This window comes from Balaenoptera physalus, assembly GCF_965194825.1.
Source record: "Balaenoptera physalus genome assembly, chromosome: 4".
Taxonomy (NCBI): Eukaryota; Metazoa; Chordata; class Mammalia; order Artiodactyla; family Balaenopteridae; genus Balaenoptera; species Balaenoptera physalus.
Window position 1 is genome coordinate 14,191,954 of NC_138891.1, and position 16,231 is coordinate 14,208,184.

At 39.6% G+C, this 16,231-nt stretch overlaps 1 protein-coding gene and 1 long non-coding RNA gene across 15 annotated transcripts in view; one reads left to right on the forward strand and one right to left on the reverse strand.

Moving 5' to 3' along the window:
• Positions 1–14,855, reverse strand: part of NPHP3 (nephrocystin 3) — a 42,702-nt gene extending 27,847 nt beyond the window's left edge. For 10 of the 14 annotated variants that reach the window (XR_014262827.1, XR_014262828.1, XM_082459218.1 and 7 more), the window contains exons 1-9: positions 14,419–14,855; positions 12,182–12,307; positions 11,455–11,605; positions 9,533–9,685; positions 8,002–8,135; positions 6,436–6,596; positions 4,252–4,408; positions 1,614–1,688; positions 121–294 (exon numbers count right to left, since the gene is read on the reverse strand). Coding sequence is in view for 12 of the 14 variants with exons in the window: in XM_082459218.1 (XP_082315344.1) it covers positions 121–294; positions 1,614–1,688; positions 4,252–4,408; positions 6,436–6,596; positions 8,002–8,135; positions 9,533–9,685; positions 11,455–11,605; positions 12,182–12,307; positions 14,419–14,811 (1,524 nt within the window). In the remaining 2 variants the exon portion in view is untranslated. Of the gene's footprint in view, positions 1–120; positions 295–1,613; positions 1,689–4,251; positions 4,409–6,435; positions 6,597–8,001; positions 8,136–9,532; positions 9,686–11,454; positions 11,606–12,181; positions 12,308–12,651; positions 12,754–14,133; positions 14,194–14,418 lie in introns of all 14 variants that reach the window. The other 4 variants (XM_082459220.1, XM_082459219.1, XM_082459224.1 and 1 more) reach the window with 4 other exon arrangements.
• Positions 14,856–15,058: 203 nt separating this feature from the next.
• Positions 15,059–16,231, forward strand: part of LOC309659512 — a 40,671-nt gene continuing 39,498 nt past the window's right edge. The window contains exon 1 of the long non-coding RNA XR_014262849.1: positions 15,059–15,131. This is a non-coding gene — a long non-coding RNA (uncharacterized lncRNA). The remainder of the gene's footprint in view (positions 15,132–16,231) is intronic.

The following is a 16,231-nucleotide window of genomic DNA, read 5'->3' on the forward strand; positions in this document are numbered from 1 at the left end:
GCCATGAGGGCAGATACTAGCACAATCCTTAACCTTGACTATAATTAGATGAAACCACAATTATGACACAGGCTTTAAGCAGCAACTGATCTTTGTTGGAACAATACTCCAAATGCTTACTTTCTCGAATCCCAACTCATGGGCTGAATTTGAAGCCTGCTGAAAAGCTTCCATTTGCTCTTGTTCATCATGTATGTCCCACAGAACATCACCAAAATCATCTTCTTCTGGAATAGAATCTTCACTGCCCAAATCCTTAGTTTCCAGGTCTGTATTTTCAAAGCCCAGGATGTCCTGAACACCAAGAGCAAGCACACAAAAGCAAACAAAGGAAGTGAAGACCTTGTACAGTATTGTCAGCACACAGGCCTAAGATGGCCCTCACCTACCTCGGAGGGCAAGCCCAAACCTATGGCCTTTGTATGGTACCTCCAGGGATCAATTTATAACTATAAAAATAAGCAATAGTTTAAAAATAAAGAAAAGAAGTAAAGAAATATTAAAATAATAAAAACAAACATGACTCTCATTCATTAAAAATAAAGTTAGAGGGAATCTGGTTTCTGAAAGATGTTACACAATATCTTTGGCTATATCTGGCTGGCGAACAATTTTAAAGACCGTGCTAATGCCTAAGAAATATGCTGCTTTACATTTTTACAAGCATTTAATTACTAAGATGGGGTTTCTTGATATCAAATATCTCTGCTATGATGTCTAGTCTTTATATTAATCACTGAAAATATGTTGTCGTACAAATGGTAAAGTTGGTCAATATGTCCATTTTCACTTACTGCCATTTACTCTGTTCAATTCATCTTATTTTGGGGCACACTCTTTTTCTCTGATAACAAATCTGCATACTTGTAACACAAGTTAATTTTAAAAAGTAATTTAGTCCCTTACTTCTCAAATAGGGTCCCCGGTACTCTGAGGGAGGGGCCAGCAGGTAAGGATAAACGCAAGCTAAACATCTGGTGCCCATTTTACTTGAAGATAGGGAATTCTTTTTCTTTTTCTTATCATTATTAGAATTTTTGCTGATACATAATTTTAAATGATTTTTAATATTAAAAAAAGACAGGTAAACATCAAGCAGAATATATAATTCACATAAAGTTTCAAGATAATACTGAGAAATCATAGAAACTTTCAGTTTGAGACACCTCTGTGATCCACGATCTCAGACACCTAGAGGTGTGTTTTCACCCCTCTCTATTGCTAGGGGGATAATGTGGTGGAAAAATTCAAGACAGATTTTTCTAATATACAAAAACTCAAGGTGCACACAGAATCTAAGGAGACTCTCTGTTGAATAGGATGAACATTATCCCTCATATACCTCCTTTTTACCTACCACTTTTGTAATCCATTTTATACTTAACGGATATTAAAACATCAAATCGTTTGTGAGACAACTGAGAGATACAGATACATGGTACTGGGAATAACACAATAATACCGCCAGATGGACTCTTGCCAGAAACGAGGGCACTTTACCCTGGTATTGTTTTCAAAAACAACCAAACAAGTGATTTTCTCTGGAAAACCCAATTTTATTGAAATCACTCTTAAGATATTTGAGAAGAAATCTTATAGGAATGCACATTTACCTGTTTAATAATCTTTTCTACATAAATATAGGTTTTATAGACTCCTTCTGCAGGATCTCCTGAGTGATCAATGATCTGGGGGGAAAAAAAGAAGTTTAACAACAAGAAAATAACAGGAGGAGGAGGGGGCGGTAAACACTTTTAGAGTGCTTATATGTTAGGAACTGTTCTAAGTACTTTGTATATTAGCTCATTTACCCTCACAACCCTATGAGGGAGACACTGTTATTCTCTCCATTTCATAGAAGAGGAAACTGAGGCAAGTTAAAAAACTCATCTAAGGTCACACAAGGGATTTAGTGTGAACAATGTTGCAAATAGAACAAAAAGTATGCTTTCTTTTTTGCTTATGTGTCCATCTGAGAAAGTGACTGGAGTTGGTGATACCAAAACTCTGTCCAGGACCTGGTGTCACCACTGAAAGTCCACTTTGGTCTGGATGATGCACACACCTGCACATTTTGACATGTGACAGCAGGAACCTGTTAAGGAACCAGATAGGTGGGATGGTGTGTGCTGGGGCCTTGGTAGCAGCGTCTGCGCCCCCATGGTGTGTAGTGAGGCCACGGAGCCTCTGTCCCTGCCAGCACTTGGATGCAAACAGAAGTAAATTTTATCATGTGGAGCAGAGAGTGTGGAAAATATTCCTAAATTTGGCTTGATTCTTTTCAGCTCACAGCCTTGGGGGAAATAGTTTTTGTTTTTTTCTTCTTGTCCTATAACCTGAACATGTAGGTTCATATAAAAGCCCTCCCTGAATAGTGCTTGCTTTCTGCCTGTTTGTTTCAGAAGGGTAACCAGGGTAACCTGAGGAAACATGGAAGGGTTGGGGTCCCAGGCTGTAGTGGTCAGAGGGAACTAACCTTTCATTCGTGGGAGACAATGGGGCCCCCTCTGCCTTCCCCTGTGGGCTGGGGCCTGGCACACAGTAGGTGCTCAGCAAATCTGTGGGTTACTTATGGAATGATTCAGGGGAGTGGTGGGGGGAGGGGCCATGTGCCAAGGCTGAGGGCAGCTCCACGACCTTCACTTGGGGGACAGGTTGGGGAGCCGGTACAGAGGACAAGGCACCCCCCGCCCCCCAACTGTCACTCTCAGGTCCTCCCCTGCTTGGCTGGGGGGCTTGGCCCAGGGTGAAAGGAATGGTCTTTTTTCAGGAAAATTCCAATGGCTGAATTCTCACATTTCTGCTTCAGGTAAGAACTTGTGTATACCTTGCTAATCAATTCACCTTTTTGGGTATGAGCATTCCAAAGCTGGGAAAACCAACACCGGCCTTTATTGTTTTAATCACTCTGCTGAGTGTCCCTTCTCTTGATGTCCTGAATAAAGGTCATTTTTTTTTTTTGTAAACACACATACACATATACACACGTACACGTGTGTACACACACGTATGCATGCCTACACATTGACACACACACATGAGTTAAACAGCTACTTTAATTTCATCTTATGTATTTCTGTACCATTCAATACACATAACCTTCAAAATCCATCTTTATGCCAATAAAGCAAAGAAGTTTATCCTACATTTAAATTTATAATCATAGTAGAGAGATCTTATTTGACTCCTATATAAAAAAATTCATCCTCTAGTATACTAATTTTTAAAAGCAATATTTATAGAAAAAATAGAAAAAAGATAAAGATTAATATCTTTCGTCGTGGCACCTAGTGAACTAGGCTGGTACTAAAATAATTCAGACAAAGAATGAAATGGCTCTGGAGATTAACTGTAATAAAAATGTACTCTTGTCTTAGACGCTTCACTATGTTATGCTGGCCTCAAGAAAAATGCTTGTATTCATATTTGATCTTATTTTCTGGCTAGGCATAGAGAAACAGAAACTTCGTCAAAATCCTAGAGTTGTTTTTGATTGTATTCTTAGCACTAACTATAAACATTTACCAAGTTATCTCAGCATGCAGTAATGCAAAGCCTGTAATCTCTATTCTAAAATATATCCCACCACGCATATAGGGATGATCAAATCCTTCTACTAGTCATCAGTTTTTGGCTTTTCCCAATGCTTTCAGGAAAGGTTACTATGAAAAGGCTCCTCCTTACACTAATCCTTGGTCAACAATAGATAGAAGGACTCTGTGCTTGGGAAAAAAGCACAGTAAAGATTCTGATTTATCCACTTACAGATCATACACTTTTTAGGCACATATTGCTGTTGATGCCTCTCTTTCTCTCATAGTCCACAACTAATCTGTTAGGAAATCTATTGGCTCTGTCAAAATTTATCCAGAATCCTACTGCTTTTTATCACATCCTCTACCACCACCCTGGTCTAAGCCACCAGCATCTCTCACTTGGATGACGGCAACAGCTCTCCACCTCTGCCCTACCCCACTACCTTCCCTCCAAACCACAGTCAGTTCTCAACACAGCAGTCCAGGAGAGTCTTGTCAGAATAGCATTTCTTCCTCTTTGGTTAAATCCTTCAATGGCTCCCCACCTCACTCTAAGTAAAAAAAACAAGGTTCTTCAGCATCGGCCCCCGTGACCGCTCCTACTCATATCCCCTCACTCGCTCTGCTCCAGCCCCGCTGGCTTCCTTCCTCTCCCCAAACACGCCAGCACCTCTCTCTGCCAAGCATGTTCTTAAAAACAACCTATGAATTTTACCTTGGCTTTGTTGGTCTTGTTCAGGTTAGAAACTTGATCAATCAGGTGCTGGACAGAGTCAGAACTGACTTTCCCATCTTCCAAACGATGATAAAGTAATCGTGGTTTGCCTTCAGGGTTTTTCAGAAAAGCTTCTTCACAGTCTTCCAATAACAGGCTAGATTGGAAATCAGTATTTCTTGTGCTACACTGCACTGTGGCAGCACACAGTTAGTCAATTAACCTAAGTGCCAAGAAGGGGGATTTACTACAATGACAAGTGGCCAGAAAAGGCCCCGCTGCAGAATAAGTGAAACTTTCCAAAAATGGATGTTTTTATAGCTCTATTCTAGATAAGTGTCAATATTAAAGTATAATATATTCACTAGCAGACAATGAGAGTAGGTACAATCAACTGTACAATAAATTAAATTTTAAAGCATACATAATTTTAATTTTTTAAAATCTAATTTAAAAAAAACTTCTCAAAAATACTGTTAAACACTGCTCAAAATAATGGTCCATACTCATGAGACTTTGCAAATAAATGGAAAACCTAATTCTATTCACAATTATATAATTTCAAGTTAAAACACAAATATCATCAGCCTCAAGGTTTCAAGATTTTTCTCTTCTCTAGTCCTTTAGCCTTTACTCATTCAATAAATGATCTGAACCCTTATACCCCAGATACACTGTAAGAAAGATCCAGAGGCAGATGGGGAAGGTTAGATAGCTATTAAAATCTTGACTGTGGTAAAGGTTAAAAAAAAATTCTAACTATGCTCAATGTACCCTAACTACAGTTTGTACTATTCCTATTTAAATTCCAGAAAAATCTTCAAATAACCTACTAGTGTTTTCTACATCACAAGGAAAACTAAACAATTCCCCTTTCTAAAAAGCATTAAATGAAAGTTTGTCTAGAAAGGCAAATTAGTGTGTGTATACAGGGGAAAGCCATTATATGATTCAGAATTTGCATAAAAAACTAAAATACCTGCCCCAATACGAAACAGAAAAAAAAAGCAAAAAGAAGAAAACAGAAAGAAAAAACAACATGGTTTTAACGATTAAAGAATTAACAAGAGAAAAACAACAAATGACATATACTATCACCTAAGATAAAATACTACCTAGATATTAAAGAATAAAACAGGATATATTCTTAATATAAAAACAAAACAGGAAAATAAAAGAGGGAAGGGGAGGTAAAGGACTCCAACTAAAGGAAATCAAGTTGAAGGAATCCTTAAACTTATTTTGGGAAAAGGTTCCTTGACCACGTAACTCCCTGGCCACCTGGCCTCTGGGTAGAGTCTTAAGGATCAATGATAGGTTATACTGCAGGGACTCTCATAAAGTTTAGGGCTCCAAACACTTCCAAACACAGTTAAAGTCAGAGTTGGTCCTCAATAAAAAGAGAAAAATGCTTTGGAAGGATTAAATCCAATGAGACAGAAAATATAGAATGAAAAATTAACTTCTCATTTAACCTCCTATCTATCTTATTTTGTCTTCTATCTATATATCTAACTGGTAAAAAAAAAAGCTTCATTTGCAGACTAGATTCATTGGTGTGATTATATTTCACATTATAAGAAAACTGCTCACTTTACTGGATTTAAGTAGTTAGCTCCTCAGAGAATTAAAAATATGATTTAACACCTATGCAAGTGTTCAAGTGCCTCTCAATCTGTATCTGAAGAAAGAAAATAATGAAGGTTAATGCTGATTATTGAAATCAGGGGTCACCACCTTCTTCTGTAAAGGGTCAGCTAGTAAACATTTTGGGCTTTGCGGGCCATACAGTCTCTGCTGAAATACTCAGCTCTGCTGTTGTAGTGTGAAAGCAGCTGTAGACAATACATAAATGAATGAACATACCTGTGCTCCAATAAAACTTTATTTATAAAAACAGGTGGCTGACGGGATTTGACTTGAGGGCCATAGGTTGCTGACCCCTGATTAAAATGATTTTACATGAATGATGTTAATCTTATAACCTATTAAACAAGCTTAACAGTGTGAAACTTTTAATTTTTTATTTTATTCACGTATTAAAAGTCATAGAATTTATTGAATTTCATGGATTGTTTTCGATTATAAGAGTGCAATTAGAACTTATCTTTCAAGTTCATCTGGTAATCTCAATTCTATTTATGAGTTTAACTTCTATAATAAATTATAAAATTTTCATCTTACCTTGGTAAGGTTAAATGAATGAATAAGATAACTAATGAACTCTTCTCAATTTCCCATTTTCTTACAGTGAGGTACTGATTTTCAATATCAATTGGAAAATACACAGTATGGAAAAAGTATCCCATTGTCTCACACATTCTTTTAAGTTTAGGTGAATAGTCCTAAAAACAAATTAAAACATAAGAAAGCACAGCTTATTTAACTAAAGATCTAGTCAGCTTTATACTACTTAAAATCAAAAAGGTTATGTTGGATATTCTCTGATTTAAAACTTTAAAAAATATATGATCACATCTTAAAGAAAACCTTTAAGAGACAAGGCAAGTTTCTCTATAAAATAAAAATAGTAATAGCTTAGCAACTTTCCTGTTTCCTAGCTCAGAAAATGATTTATCTCATAATAAACTTAAAACAACAGGAGTAAAGTATTAGGCTATTTTGCTTTGGTAGTTATTTATTTTTATTATTACAAATGACTTCTGTTTATTGTTATAGGGTGAAAAATGTAAATCCATAGATTTATATAGTAAAAAGTGTCCGCCGTGATATATTAGAACACTAAAGCAAACAGATATAAAAATATGTTGGTCTATAACAAATTAAGGTACTTAGTAATGATGATTATTATTACGCAATAAATTAGTAATTCCCTCAACATGTGTTTGGGAACAGCCTATACTGAGTAGAAGCTTTGGTTTTCAAAATACTTTGTCTTTTTACCAAAATTGATTACTATCAAAAAGGAAAGCTAAATGAACTTATTAATCAACAATCTGGATGATGTTAATATAGCAGGTATAGCATGTGACATGCATATTTATTTAAAATTCAGTTAGAACAGTAGTTGGTAAACTTTTCTGTAAAGGGCAAGATGGCAAATTAATAACAGCTTAAGAACTTGGCTGTTTTGGCAGAGGTTTTTGTGGTCCATTTAGTCTCCATCATAATTTATTCTGCCATTAGTGAGAAGCAACCTGAGACAATACATTGCACGTGGCTGTGTTCCAATATAACTTTATTTATAGACACCAAAATTTGAATTTCATATAATTTTCATGTCAAAATATTATTCTTCTTTTGATTTTTTTCAACCGTTTAAAACTGTAAAAACCAATCTTAGCTCTAGGTCATACACAGACAGACTGCAGGCCAGATTTGGCCCACAGGCTGTAGTTTGGTGACCCCTGCCTTAGATTAACCCCAATGGCTGCCTTGAAAAATTTAAAACCATGACAAGGATTAAATTTTGCCATAATCTGAAACAGATTCAAGAATAGAGCTGGCAGGTATTAACAATAGCAGGCACCATCAGTAAGGGCCATAAACACTGTGGAGAACGTGTAATGAAGCATTCAAAAGCATAAAGTTCCAAGGTCTTAATTTGAATATACTGATAATACTGAGTAAGACGTTTTCTTAAGAAAAGCCCAAGATGCTTCCAACTCTTTAAGACATAATCTAGTAGGTAGTGAACTACTTGGTTCAGGCAATCAATAGTATCATAACCAGGACACAATATTAACTTTATTTTAAATCAGTGAATACAGAATTTATAAATGTCCTCACCTTAAGGAAAAGATCAATTTCAGGCTGGGTTTCATCTGTATAAATGAGGTAACATCTGACAGTGTTACTCCACAGAGAATGTGAAAACAAGGGGGTAACTTGTAATAAACTAGCTACGGCAATATCCCAGTCATCTGAAAATAAAATTTCTCATAAGTTACTGAAAAAAGATTACTAGAAAACATTTGACAAGATGATTCCCCAAAAGTCTGAAAGAAAACAACAGGCATCATCTGATCTCACTTGTAATACCGACAAAGCTTCTAGAATAAGATATTAGAAGGCAATCAGTTCTCTAACCTCAAATTCTATCCTGGGGATTAAAGCAATCAATGCCACCAGTGGTCTTTGCTGGGGTACCCGTGGCTCCAATCAAATGTCAGGGAACTAGGCAACATGGGCTGTTCAATTAGTTTGCTACTTGAGGAGAGCCTACATTCCCAGGCTGGCCTATAGTTTTATCTACTTATTATTCTTGAAATACATTGAGTCAAAATGAAAGTTCAAGAATGGTACAAAACAAAAAATAACCAAAAGATAGTTAGTGAGAATGAATATTTTAAGACATATTTGACTACTTCAAAATGCATAATTAAAAAAATAATCTTCATTTTGCTAATAGATAAATAATTTCAGGTTTTTCTGTTTGTTTTTTTAAAATTTATTTATTCATTTATTTATCTTTGGCTGCATTGTGTCTTCGCCACTACGCAAGGCTCTCTCTAGTTTCAGCAAGCAGGGGCCACTCCTTGTTGTGGTGCGCGGGCTTCTCACTGCAGTGGCCTGTCTCTGTCATGGAGCACGGGCTCCAGGCGCGTGGGCCTCAGTAGTTGTAGCACGTGGGCTCAGTAGCTGTGGCTCGCGGGCTCTAGAGCACAGGCTCAGCAGCCATGGCTTTAGTTGCTCCACGGCAGGTGGGATCCTCCCTGACTAGGGCTTAAACCCGTGTCCCCTGCATTGGCAGGTGGACTCCCAACCACTGTGCCACCAGGGAAGTCCCTATATTTCAAAGTTTTAAGAAAAGAGTGGAGCTACTTATAACATTTCAGATCTGAGGTGGTATTGAAATTCTGAACAGATCTTAAGAGCTGTTTTGGATACCAAATTATATAAAAGATAATGAATAAGAATACTATATTATATAACTGAAGTTTTGTACTCTACTCCACAACTTCTCTAACCTTCAACACCATCAAAGATGCAGAGGGAAAGACTAAACACTACTGTTTTTCAGTTAATCTACATTAGGCTCTCACTGCTCAACTAAAATATCCGAGGACTCAGACCAGAAATTCAGTTATTAGAACCTATTGGCCAGTCTGGCTGGGAGGCACCATCTGATCCTGATGTGAATTATGTAACTTCATCACTCCTGGTCAGTGACAAGCACCAGTACATGATGGTTTGACAGTGGAAGACACCCAGAACACAAGTCTCATGCTCTGCTGATGGCAGTTTTCCCAGCACAAGATTATAGTACACAAACAGTCACTACCATTAACCAAGGTAATTGGCAAATGGTGTGTGTTACCTCTGTTGACGTTAGCAAAGGGTCCTTCTATATCTATAGAACTATGGGCAAACTCAGGGCCCCGGAAAGACTGCTGAAGCTGAATCATACTCCCTATGGAGGGCTCACTTCCCAAGGCTCCACCAGTCCAATACTCGCACTGGGGTCCAGCAGCTGTAAAAGCAAGAGATTTCATCGAATGAAAACCAAATTACACTGAAATTTCAAAAACTTATCATATATATTCAATGGATTTCTAATGCAAAAAATACTACAATATTATAAATACAACAGATATTCAAACTTTGATTTTGAAATCAAAACAATGATTTTGAAAGTACTTTGCCACCAACTTCTGGCAAGTTCTAAGGTGGTGGTTAACATAATTCTGGTTATCATCTCAAACTTAAAAAGGGGATTAAAAAGAGAAAGATGAAAAGAAATTAGGAATACAATAACCAAAAGAATTATAATAACAGAGAGGAGTTAAAAACAACCCCCAACAAAAAAATTCTAAAAATCATTCCTAACTATATGATTTAGGTATCAGTGTAAAATGTGAAGGAAAGAATTTCAAAGGAAGACTATTACTGGCACACCAGTAATTAATATTGGTAATTCATTAGTATGTAAGCTAAGGATGTAAAGAGCACATTTTCTTTAACCTCCCAGAGCACAAAAATTAATTTCTGAATCAATAGGTACTTATGAACACGTTGATTTTTTTTAATAAATAATAATTCATGGCATCCTTGACTAAACATAAGTAAACTGGTATTTGGGTTAAATCTCTGGCAAAACTGAGATTATTATTTGTGGGTGACAAATAATGAGTGACATTCCCTCAAGCATTCCTTCTTCATGTTTATATCGAAATAGGAAGAAAGACCCATGAGGAAATATTAACTCATTTTTATTAACTTGCTAAGAGAATTAGAATATAATAGTTTTGAAACCCTGTACATTTTAACATATGTCAATACTGAAATAATCACTAGGACTAATGCCATTAAGAATCACTTCACTTTTTTTCTCAAAAGTTAGTAATAAAAGTCCCAGGATGCTAGTCAAATTCCAATGGTACTAAAATGAAAATTAAGAGGGAATTATCAGTTGCCATATTTCACTCCAAAATACATCAGTTTGTAAGAATATAATTATAGTTTTTTTAATAAATGGGAGAGTGACTGCATTTTTCCACCGCATTTAAAATAGAATATTTCTCAAAATCAATCACACTTCATTATTATTTCCTTGGAACACAGTGGACCCTTTCATTCTATGATTCCAGTTTTTCTTTATTTCTAGAAAAAACACTTTCTATGTTTAATTGTAAAACAAAAACTCTAAAAGTATTTCACAAAACTGCATTGGAAACCACTCAATGAAATATTATGCAGATATTCTGATAGTTGTAAAGAATATATCAATTATGTGAAAAAATAATGTGACAGAGACTACTAACTGTCCTCCAACATCCATTCTCCCCTTCTTCCTTTAGTGACACAACCCCAAACTTTATGTGGACACATGGCTCTCCCCCTAATGATTACACTTTCCCATCCTCCTAGGCAGAGTTCTGGCCAATGGCATTTGAATAGGAGTTATCTGTATATCTTTCAGATTGTGCTTTCAAGGAAAGTAAGGTATTCCCTCCCTCCCCCTGGCTAAATTGTAGATGTGATGTTGGGACTTAGAGGGGCTATCTTAGACCAGAGGGAGAAAAGCTATGGGTTAAGGTTGGTAGAGCAATGAGACAGAAGGAACCTCAGCCTCTACATCATGGACTTCATAGAAAAGAGCTGTCTTAACAACTGAGAAAGAGAAAGTGCAACTCTATTTGTAACAGCAATTACTTATAAGTAAAAGGATTCAAAGTTGGCTCTATAATCATTATACCTATATTGAAATCTCAAAATATTATAAATAGGAAATAAATTTACCAGTAACATCTGTACAGTTGTCATCTGAATCAGACTCTCCAGGATCAAATACATGGATCCCCTGAACGTGTAGCCTCTGAAGTTTACTCTCCAACTCTCGCTTGGCCCTCAATAAATCCTGAATTTCATTTTCCTTGGTCTCCCTAAAAATCTTTAAAAGAAGGATTTTAATTTTGAAACCCTTTTCCATAATCAAAAATTGTATCATAAACTTTTAAGGGAAAATTCTTTCTTTCATAAAATCAATATTCATTTGGTCCTTGATCTCCCCTTTTGTAGAATGAATAATCTGAGTACCTCTACATCACTGTTTTGTAACTGGAACCCACTGGAATTCCAGCAGGATGTGTGTCTGTAGTGTGGAGCTGCCTCGTGTGCTACCTGATGTTTAGCAAATTTGTCCCCCTCCCATTTAATGCCAGTAATGCTCACCCATAGAAAACATCCCCAAACATTCTAAATGCTTTCCCCTAATAGAAACACTTTCCTTCCCGCCGCCCCCCCCAAATTCCTATTAAAATGTTCACTTTTATACCTTTTCTTTGAAACTACCTTAAGTTTACCTCATCCAACTCAAAAATGTAAAAAGTGCTTTAGTTTAGTTCTTATAACTTTCATGGTTCCTACATCATTTACTTCTGGTTATTCATCGCAGTATTATATGAACTTTTAAAATATACTGCTTTTATTCCATATCACTTTGGGGATAAAGATGTATGAAATTTACCTTAAATTGCCTCTTAACTTTATCTCTGTCATGTTCAAAAGTAGCTGCTCTCTCCATTGCTTGATATTTTGCTTCTAAAGCACTTTCCTTTTCCCGAAGTATCTTCTGGTAAGTTTTCTGAAGTGCCTGGAATAATTTACCTTGTTATTTCTAACAAAAATAGCACGCCTCCCAAATTTTACATTATCTTATATACATATTAAATATCTTAGAATTTTAAAAATCTACTTACTTTTTCACCAGTTATCAAGAATGGCATATTGCCATTCTATTCAAACACATAATGGAAAAAAGAAACGCAAATATGCTTGAATTATAAATGAAGATATTCGACATTAAGCTTTCAATGGAAATTTATGCTTTTTCTTTGAAATACTGCACTAGTTCTTAATCTTCACTACACCTCAGCTTTCCCATCTTTAAGAGAACAAAAAGTACAACTTGTAAGGCTTAACCTGAAGGATAATTACTTCTGTGAGGCTGTGCACTCCTTGGCTCCATGTCTTACTCCTCTTGCTAGCCCCAAGCACTTGCAGTGCCTGATACACGGCAGGCTTCCAGTAAATGTCTGACTGAATGGATTAAATAAATACAGAAGGTTTCTAAAAAATGTCTAGATATGTGAGAAAGGAATCAAAAGGGTTACATAAGGAATCAGGATTGGTAACAGGAATAACCTGGGACTGTGACATTTGTCAACACTTAGTGCACTCTACCTTGGTTGGTCTGGCTTACTTTTCTACCTCCACCTCAGTCTTTTGCAATATGCAGTGAATCCAAGACAATGGCTTGGATGCATGCAATCAGATATCTGAAATGCATAAGTCCATTTCATATATGCAAGTGCATTAAGACTGCCCAGTAGAAAATCTGTAAGACAACAGATAAAACTGCTTATGTCTTCCCAGATAACAGTGCTAATTATACAACAGCTAATGGGGGTGGGGTGGGGGTGGAGAGGGATTGACTAGAAGGACTAGTCTAGAAGGAAGAAGGCTTCTTCCTTCTAGAAAAATCAGGTCTGACGTATTTATTCTATTCCTACTGTAATGAGCTCAGGAACACTTGGGCTGTCCAGAAGTCTCTTCCATAGTAAAGAAAAATAGAGTAAACAAACTACAACCCTCAGAGGGGCCCCAAACTGATGACACAAAGTCTCACGACTTTGCTCACAAAAAAATAGCTTTCCTAATAATCAGTTAAAATAGATCTTTTACAGGGAGGGCATGTAATAATTGTTTTTTGAGTAATTTAATCAAATGGATTAAGGAAATTTGACTATACCTAGGGAACGTTTTCAACCACAGCAGTTAAGGTGGTGAAAATCAGGGGCTGCCAGAAAAATTCACTTCAAGGTCACTGAAATCCAACAGCCATGGAACTTCACAAAGAAACGAAAACAGGGGCTTCCTGGTGGCACAGTGGTTAAGAATCCACTTGCCAATGCAGGGGACATGGGTTCAAGCCCTGGTCCAGGAAGATCCCACCTGCTGCGGAACAACTAAGCCCGTGCGCCACAACAACTGAAGCCCGTGTGCCTAGAGCCCGTGCTTCACAACAAGAGCAGCCACAGCAGTAAGAAGCCACAGCAGTGAGAAGCCCGCGCACGGTGATGAAGAGTAGCCCCCACCCTCGCCTCAACTAGAGAAAGCCCGCCTGCAGCAAGGAAGGCCCAACGCAGCCAAAAAAAACCAAGAATAAATAAATTTAAAAATATATTTTAAAAAAGAATAAAAATAAATTTTAAAAAAATTAAAAAAAAAAAAAGAAACCGAGACAGAAGCCCCACCTCCGAGTTATGTAAATTTGTGGGGGGGTAGGGGGGTGGGGGTAGGGGAGTGGGGGGTGGGAGGGCGAGGCGTGGTTAAAAACTCCTAGGAAGGGTTTGATGAGTTGCCTCAACAGATGTCACCAAAATCTTTTGTGTATATGTGTGCTCCGTGTGGACCTACTTCTCTGGAGATTAGCATTTGCTGCTTCAGGACACTTCCAGGCTAACTGCTTCAAGGCATCTGAATGAATGGACCAGAAATAGAAAAGGGGGGAGCGGTTAGTTAAGGAATCAGTTTAGACCCCAAGACAGTATGTCCCCTCAAATTAAAATGCAGAGCAGTCAGGTGTCCAGGGTCCAGCTGGCAGTGCGGCCAAGAGGCTGCGGGGCGGTGGGCAGGCGGCCCCGGGGCTCAGTTTCCCGGGTGTCGCGGCCGTCCCCGGTGAGCGCCCGGGCCCGGCGTTACCTGCAGCTCTGCCCGCAGCCGCTTGTTCTCCGTGTCCAGCTTGGCCTCGCGGCGGCCCATGGATAACAACTCCTGGTTCTTGCTGACCCGGAAGATCTCGTACTCCTTCTTCAGCCGCTCGTACTCGGCCGCCGCGTACTCCAGCTCGGGCACCGACGAGCCAGTGGACTTGAAGCTGGCCCCCAGCAGCCCGCCGCCGCCCGCCCCTCGGGGCAGCGAACCCGGCCCGGCCCCCGCCGCCGCCCCCGCGCCCCGGCGGAACGAGCTGCGCAGCAGGCGAGCCTTGGGCTTCACCTCCACCGGGATCTCGCAGGCCTCGCCGCCGCCCGCCCCGTACGTGTCCTCGATCACCTCCCCGCCGGCGGGGCTCACGAGCGACGAGGCAGTCCCCATGGCGCTGGCGGCCGCCGCTCCTTGCCACCAGGCTACCAGGAGGGGGCGGGACCAAACGAGTGATTTGGGGCGGGGCAGCAGGAAGCGGCGGGGCGAGAGCATCGAGAAGGGGAGGGCCAGTGGGCGGACGAGAAGGACGGGGCGGGGCAGCCGGGTAGTACGGGGCGGGGCAGGGTGGCTAGGCGGGGCCAGAGGAACGGAACGGATGGGGCGGGGCAGCAGGGTTGGGCTGGGAATGACAGCGGAGCGCGCGGGGCGGAGCGAGCAGCGTGGCGGTCGCGCAGGTCCACCACTGCGCTACGTCAGGGCCTACGGACAAGGTGAGGTTTCGACTTTTTGCAACAAGGGACACTGCAGACAGCACTTTAGAGGAATATGGGGCATCTCACCAAGTAAAGGAAAGGATAGACCATGACAGAGTTTGAGGGATATCATGAAAAATGGAGAGAGATGGGAAAACAGTTTTAAACTTTTAAGTCAAGAAAAGCGTGGGGTTGGCATCTTCTCTCTTACGCTATCTTGTGTTCTTGCCCCTCCGCCGCGTTTCTAACCTCTCCAGGTTTGGAGCCCTGGGAAGGAGGACAGGAGAGGGGAGGGAAAGGCTTTATTTAATTGACACTGCTGTGAACTGGATGTTTGTGCTCTTTGGACTTGGCAAAAGGTTAAAACTGGCCCTCCTCAGAGATAGTTTTGTAAGTTCTTCAAAGACTCCCTCCCCCTCATAACTGGAAATCTTTAATCTTCGGTTTTCTTGACCTGGGCTGGTACAGCTATATTACAGCTGGTGCTCACTGCTTCCCCAGCTGTAAGGAATTCAGTGATACTTTAAGGATCCTGTCTGCTGATGTTTATTCCTCCCTACAGGGTCCCACTTGGACAGACCCAAGATAATCCATGCTAGTTCACTTGCTGGTGGGGTCCACATCTGATCTACAGGTGTTACAGGTCAGGTTTCCTGGGAAACAGATTCTGAAATGGAGATAACCATGCAAGATGTTTGTTTGGGAGTGTCCTTGGGATCAACACCTGTAGAAAGGAAGGGAAAGAAGCAAAACTGGTCAGTGGGAGAAGCTGAGCTTTGCTGCAGCCTCAACAGAGGCCTTAGCCAATCTACAGGGAGTTCTGATCCTGGGATAGCTCTGCAGAGTTGTTCTAAATTGCGGTGGGGGCCTGGGACTTTGTACCCCCATACCAGCCAGTCATCAGCTTTCTTCAGCCAAAGCAATCCCCTGGGAGACTGACAGTTGAGGACTGTCTGCTGGCATCACTTCCAGTAGCTGGAGGAACAAGTCTTTTAGGCATCACAACATCTACCACAACAGGAAACACATTTTCACCTCAAAGAACTCTGGGAATGCAGGCCAATTCTCACTCCCTCCATCAAAGTAGCTAGTCATCCTTTCTTTTCCCCTTTAAATTT